The sequence below is a fragment of the Helianthus annuus genome, chromosome 4 (genome assembly GCF_002127325.2).
Source record: "Helianthus annuus cultivar XRQ/B chromosome 4, HanXRQr2.0-SUNRISE, whole genome shotgun sequence".
NCBI classification, from domain to species: domain Eukaryota; kingdom Viridiplantae; phylum Streptophyta; class Magnoliopsida; order Asterales; family Asteraceae; genus Helianthus; species Helianthus annuus.
Genome location: NC_035436.2, coordinates 51,241,665 through 51,248,864, shown reverse-complemented (window position 1 = coordinate 51,248,864; position 7,200 = coordinate 51,241,665). Strand labels below are relative to the sequence as shown.

General features: G+C 34.4%; 1 protein-coding gene across 2 annotated transcripts; it reads right to left on the bottom strand.

Moving 5' to 3' along the window:
* Positions 1-2,818: 2,818 nt before the first annotated feature.
* Positions 2,819-4,370, bottom strand: LOC110936678 (glutathione S-transferase T3). Of its 2 annotated transcripts, XM_022179093.2 has the most exons (3): positions 3,905-4,370; positions 3,738-3,859; positions 2,819-3,582 (listed from the first exon to the last, which is right to left on the bottom strand). In XM_022179093.2, exons 1-3 carry the CDS (start codon positions 4,138-4,140, stop codon positions 2,834-2,836), a joined length of 1,107 nt encoding a protein of 368 aa, XP_022034785.1. In that variant the 5' UTR covers positions 4,141-4,370; the 3' UTR covers positions 2,819-2,833. The 2 variants fall into 2 exon arrangements, with proteins under 2 accessions (XP_022034785.1, XP_022034784.1); XM_022179092.2 differs by having other exon boundaries at positions 3,738-4,370.
* Between the last annotated feature and the right edge of the window lie 2,830 nt (positions 4,371-7,200).

Genomic DNA, 7,200 nt, shown 5'->3' with positions numbered 1-7,200 from the left:
AGACCAACCTATCTGAGGGTACTGTTTTAAATTTTAGAATGTCTACACGAACTTCTGTTGTTCCTAAAAGATTTGAGGATTTTTTTGTTAGATGGAAAAGTCAAATATGGTATTGATAGGACTGTTAGTTATGCATGTCTATCTGCTGATAATTTGTGTTTTGTTAGTTCTATAAATAAAACTGTTGAACCGTCTACTTATAATGAGGCTGTTAGAGATCCTAGGTGGGTTGAGGCAATGAATAAGGAAATGGAAGCATTATTCAAAAATAATACCTGGACCCTTGTAGATCTTCCTCCCGGAAGAAAACCCATAGGTTGTAAGTGGGTCTATAAAGTGAAGTATAAATCTAGTGGAGAGCTTGAAAGATTTAAGGCTAGGTTAGTAGCTAAGGGGTGGATTTTGGTGGAACTTTTTCACCTGTAGTGAAAATGGTGACTGTTTGGTGTGTTATTAGTATTGCTATCCAAAATGATTGGCCTCTATTCCAACTCGACATTAATAACGCTTTTTATATGAAACAATAATAGAAGATGTTTATATGTCTTTGCCACAAGGTTATTATAATAAAAATGAGACTAAAGTATGTAAATTAGTTAAATCTTTGTATGGTTTGAAACAAGCACCTAGAAAGTGGAATGAAAAATTAACTAGTGTTTTAATTGATTATGGATTTGTGCAGAGCAAATGTGATCATTCTATGTTCATTTTATCCAAAGATGATGTGTTTATTGTCTTGTTAGTATATGTGGACGATATTGTTGTGACCGGAAATAATCAATCTGAGATTAAAAAAGTTAAGTGTATTTTGAGTACAAATTTTCAAATAAAAGACTTAGGCAAGTTAAAATATTTTTTAGGAATAGAAGTTTTATACAATGACACTGGAATTTGTATGAACCAAAGAAAATATTGTTTGGAGTTGTTAAGTGAGTTTGGATATTTAGGTTGTAAGCTAATTAATACACCGATTAAACAAAGTTATTTGGTTACAGCTAAGGTAACTAAAAATCAACAACCTTTAAAAAATATTATTGGTTTCAAAAGTTGATTGGCAAGTTAATTTATTTGTCATTAACCAGGCCGAATATCAGTTATGCTGTGCAGTTCTTGAGTCAGTTCATGCATAGCCCAACTGAAGTTCATTTGCAAATTGCTTTAAGGTTGTTAAGGTACCTTAAGTCAAGTCCTGGATGTGGTTTGTTGTTTAAGAAAAGTGATAAACTTGATCTAGTCGGTTTTGTAGACTCTGACTGGGCGAAATGTTTATCTACAAGGAAATCAGTTACTGGTTTCTGTGTTTATCTGGGTGGTTCCCTTGTTTCTTGGAAAAGTAAGAAACAAAGTATAGTTTCTAGATCAACAGGCGAGGCTGAGTATAGAGCTATGTGCTCAGCAGCTTGTGAGATCATGCGGTTATTAAACTTGTTAAGAGAAGTTCAGGTACCGTGTGAGTTACCTGTGAAATTACACTGTGACAGTAAAGCTGCTATATCTATAGCAGCTAATCCCGTCTTTCATGAGCGAACCAAACATTTTGAAGTAGATCTTCAATTTTTAAGGGAAAAAGTAGCTGCTGGTGTTATTGAAACAGTTAAGGTTGACTCTGAGAGTCAACCAGCTGATGGATTTACAAAAGGTTTGAGTATTACACAACATGAAGTGTTTTGTAATAGTTTGGGTTTGGTAAACTGGTTTCACATATAAATGATGGGGGCATGTTAAAAAGTTAAGTTATTAGTCGTCAATCATATGTGTTAATGTTGGATTTTATTAGTTTGAATTGTTGTTGTATAGGTATCATACTTTGGGGACCTGGCTGAAACATTTGAGGGGTTAAAGTGCAACTTCTGTTAAGGCGGTGCAATTACTCATATCATTAGGGTGCTGGATGTAAGATTTCAAGTGGTTGGATATTAAAAAGCTGAGTTAGGGTTTAGAGATCTTTTTTACATAACTGCAGCCCACTTTGTCTAAAATCCAGACTCATATCAAATCGTATTCCCTTCTTCTTGAATCTGGGCTCACATCAGGATCTCGGCACTACTTTTCTTAGTCATCAGGTTGCATAACGTCTTGTTTTCTTCGTCTCAGCTTGAGAGATTGTTTGTAATAAGTCGTATTCTTTCTTGTTTTCATTTTCTGTTTGTTGTTATAAGATCAACTGATTAAAATTTCGGTCGATCTAACTGTATTGTTCGTAAGATCTAGTGTATTGGTTGGGGTATTATTGGTTTGGGTTAATAATAAAGATTTGTCGTTGTTTTTATCGCTATTTTTTGTGTCAGATCTGTTTGAACTGTGAATCGTTGATACCATAGATTTCTACAGTATTATTAAAAAAAATTGGTTTGATTGATTTTTTCATTGGTTCTCACAATTCTCATAATATTTAGCGTTCTCAAGATAATTTTCCCCATATATATTTGAATTAGGTATGAATTCGAAGTTTTGTTTGAACCCAATGATTAAAGCATCTTTTTGGTAGTTCAAACCATCACGTATCTATAAAGAAGGGTTATATTCTTGTTGCCTCAGACCATGCGTAATGGTAAACAAGAATAATGCCCCCAACATGGGGCATTATGCGCCACGTGTCGCCTAGTCATACTTTGGGCATTATAGAAAAAAAGGTGTAGTGGGGCATTATCCCAATAATGCCCACTCAATCATTTGACAATTATTTTTTTTTTAAATATAAAAGATAAAGTCTTCATTAATTTAAAATATAAATTACAATACTTGAAAAAAAATACAAAAAAAAAAAACAGAAAATTAAAAAAACCGAAAAAAAAACAGAAAAAAAAAACAGAAAAAAAAAAAACTAGATGATCTAAAGTCCATATTTTTCACGTATTTTTTGGCGACGCATTTGAGCCAAGATCAACGCGTCGCCTTGGAGGTGGTCGATCGGTTTGGACAAAAACTCAATGTCCTTTTCCATTTGTCGCGCCTCTTGCAACTCGTTGAACTTTTTGGTTTCAACTACTCGGTCTTTCATAATCTCCCAACGTTTGTGGCCGAGGTCGTGAATATCTTGGAGACGACGGTTCATCTCCTCGAAATCATCCTTTAGGCCGAGATCGGAAGACGACTCGACCGTTTTTTTCCCGGTTCCCTTTCTTCTACCGGTGGGTCGGGCCAACTCGTCTTGAAATTGCTCGTCAACGTCCAACGTTTCATTTAAATCAACATTACGGGCATCGGATGTCGGAGTTGACGGGTCGGCGGAGGATGATGTTTTTGACCTTTTAGCCCGGCGTCTACTACTTGTCGTCATTGGATTAACAAGCGCCCACTTTGGACTTTTTCGTAGTAGCTCCCAACACTTATAGTACGTGAAAGGGCTTTTCGTCCTATCGAACTCCTCCAAAGTCTTTGTTAAAACCCCGACGTCACTTTCACCGCTCGGGCGATTATCGTAGTTTCGTTGGTAAACTTCTTGAAACGCGTGACATTTGTTGTTGATGTCGGTCCATTTGCTAGAAATTGAATCCTTGTCCTGATGTTCGCCTTGACCCCATGAGCTATAAAAGAGTGCACGCACCCTATCCCAAAAAACGGGGCCCGTTTGAAAGTTTGCTACAAATTTAAAAACAAAAAATAAAAATATAAGTTGAAATTTAAAATATAAAAAACAGAAAAAAAAAACAGAATATATGAAATAGAAAAAAAAAACAGAAAAAAAACAGAATATAAAAAAACAGAAAAAAAAAAATAAAAAAAAAATAACTTACCGGTATCTTCGTCCTCCGAAATATCGAGCCACGCCCGAGTCAACGTGTATTCCTCGTCCTTCGTCCATTTAATGGTTGTTTTTGCACGTCGAGGCTCATCCTTTTCCTTCTTTTTATGCGACCTTCTGCCGCGTTTCGATTTGTCTTGCACCGGTTCGGGTTGCGACTCCGGCACGACCTCGACATCGGGTTCGGATTCGGGTTCGGGTTGTGACGGTTGCGACCCGCCGGCTTGACCAAAGCCGTAGGTGGGAGGAACAAAAGGAGGGGCGCCACTCAAGTAAGCCGCGTAAGTTAAAAAGCTCGGGTCCATGTCTTGTAGGTTGTACGGGGTTTGCGGTTGGGTTGTGTTCGGGTTCGTGGGTCTTGCGGGGCCACCAAACGGGGGTCGGTATGGATGCATGTTTGTAAAAAAATAGGAGAAAGTGGAGGTTTTTTTATAAAGTAATAGAAGAGAGTGGGTGAGAAAGTAGTAGAAATTTTATAAAAAATTGGAGAAAATGGAATGATATATATATAGTGGGTAAAATTTAGAATTAAAAAAAAAAAAAATAAGTTTTTGACCGTTGCCAAACGGTCGAATTTTTGGCATCTTTCGAATTCACAGCGTTTTTAAAATCACGTCGGAGCCATTTTTTTTCAAAAAAAACGCCCGGAAACGCCCCATGTAATGGGGGTTCCGGCGTTATGCAGCGTTTTTTGGCAATTTTTTTTAAAAAAAAACGCCCCGTTACGGGGGTCTCATGTAGTTATCATCATGCTTTTAAAGAAAGGTTATGAAAAGATGGGTTGATACATGAATATCTTTTTAAAGGAAAATCTTCATAACATCTGTTTTCACTCACATAATTAACAAACTATCATTCACCATGGTGATACAAATATATACAATCTGCTATTCTAGATTTTTTTTTTTTTTTTTTTTTTTGCGTCAGAATTAAATCTATCATACCAAATTTCACATGTCAGGTCTTGGTTCATTGGTAATCTTAAAAAATCCATAACTACTTTATTAATTATCTTGCTCAGAATGGATAATTTGTTGCTTTATTTTTCCTTGTTTTCTCAAACCTTTTCAAATAAAACAATATAAAATTTCATGCATTTTAAATAGAGAGCATCTTTTATCCCATTTCTATTATACTAAACCAAAAAAGAAAAAAAAAACCATAAATCAATTCGTTTGTAAATTGGTGGTATGTGATAGAATGTTCGAAGTTTGGTATAAATAATTACAAGAAATAAAACACATGTAAATATTATTAGGTGAAATATAAAGGACACCAAGATAATTAAATTCTTCGTTAGTCTTTTATTGATCGATACTATTTTAACAAACAGATCGGTTATTTATAAAAAAAAAAAAAAAAAAAAAATCATTTACACTTTTAACTCGTTAACCTGTCTACACCACATCGTCAGTTTAATTTGTTTAAATGAACAAGTGCTCACTAACCCGTTTAAAATTAACAACTTTATTACCATACTTCGAATCATTTAATGTTGGACAACCCGTTTAAATAAACAAGTGTTCACGTATTGTTTAGTTTATATGATTTTAAGTTCCAAGCGAAAGCCAATTATTTTTTTTAACAACAATTTTTACACTTAACCATCGTCTAATTTTACGCTTACAAAAATTTAAATAAATACCACTTTTATGAAAAGATAAATACCATATCATATACCACTCATGGTTGTAAAACAAGGTCTCCAAGCCCAAGTACTCTCCGAGTAGTCGCTACAAGGTAGACTGTCGAGGCGACTTTCTTCAACTCCGACTAATTACTCGGAATCGATCAAACGCGGCCAACATTGGCCAAAATCGGATCTAATAGGTCAACTTGGGCTGATTTTGACTTAAAATAAAATAAAACACAATTTATATTCCTTTCATATTAAAGAATGAATATCAATTTCACGTATTTTGTTATAAATATTAGTAAATTTATGTTATTTGAAACATATTTAATTTCTTAAAACTAATTTTCTTTATAATTTGGCATGTCCGAGTACTTCCCGTGTACTCTCCACCTAGGCCGAGTACTCTCAACTCCCCGGTCGACCGACTAGGGAGCGCCTAGCGACTTTTGCAACCATGATACCACTAGATCGTTAGATGATTGGTATAAGTTTACATTAACACCAATAAAATATTTAAATCATGACAAAGCATCGACTTAAATTAATTTTGCCTTAAAAACGTAAATTAATAAAAGGAGCCATCTAGGCTTTCGAGTCCATCAAGTATCAACACATTTTAAACCTATTATTTATAATTAAGACAAAAAGATTAAAAAATACGCATAATCATGATACGTGTAATATTTTAATAAACTGATTGATAAACAAAGTCCATTTTACTATTTAAATATAGGGCGAATCTTTTGAGTTACAGTAAGGTTAAGGTTAGTGTCATATAGGGATGTTCAACGGTTGAGCCGAGCTAAGCCTTATAAACCGAGCTGGCTTGGTTTGGCTCGAATTTAAAACCAAGCTGAAAATCTAAGCTTAGTCTTGGTTTGGTTTTAAATCAAGCTGGCTCAGCTTGGTTTGATTTATCTCGATTTTAAAAAGAAAAATCAACACATAGCTCTCAAAATTCAGTAGCTTAAAAATTATTCCAATACTTTAAAAGAACATATCCAAGATAAGTTCAACATAATAGATTACAAGCCAAAATCAAATTTAATAACATAAAATAAGTTTTAAATTTCAATGAAATACAATACTAGTTCATTATCATAATAATTAACCTTCAAATATGCCGTAGATATCAAATTACGAGCTTAAATACATGTAAATAATAATAATTTTTTCGTAATATATTATAATGTATATAAAAATAAAATATATTATAGGTAAAATAATCCGAGCTAAGTTGAGCGGAGCCGAGCTACCAAGCGAACCAATCCGACTCGTTACGAGCCGAGCTAGACTCACTTTCTAACCGAGCCGAGCCGGCTTGGCTCACTTTCAAACCGAGCTATATCGAGCAAGCTTTTTCTGAGCTAAATTCGAACGAGCTCCGAGCTTTTTGGACAGTAGAGTAATGAGCTCAGTCGTAGAAACAACTTATTACAAAATAAAACATCGACTCGAAGATTTATGAAACCACAAAAAGAACAAAGAAAAAACAATTTACAAATTGAAAAGTAATGAAAAAGAGTAATAATTGGATCAACTAACTCACTGATTATTCTAAATTGTCGTTAAATGACACATAACTTTTTTATTTTCAATTTTAGCTTTTAGTTGCACCGCAATAAAGACAAATATTTCATTATTTATGTGACCTAGTCTTACATGAACCAAAAATTCATATGTCCATAAAAAGAACCAAACGGTGAAAAAAAAAAAAAAAAACATCTCGAGTCTGTCACTACGTATCAGACCCAAGTTCACCCGACACGACCTGTGCATGCAAGAGCCTTGTGCACCGGATTTCCCATTGATATAATTT

What these genes read in the sequence shown, in the direction of transcription:
- LOC110936678 (XM_022179092.2), bottom strand. Translation starts at nt 4,140, where the DNA reads ATGCATCCATACCGACCCCCGTTTGGTGGCCCCGCAAGACCCACGAAC. An exon ending in TTCGGAGGACGAAGATACCG is followed by an intron (nt 3,583 to 3,737) that starts GTAAGTTATTTT and finishes TTAAATTTGTAG; the next exon opens with CAAACTTTCAAACGGGCCCC.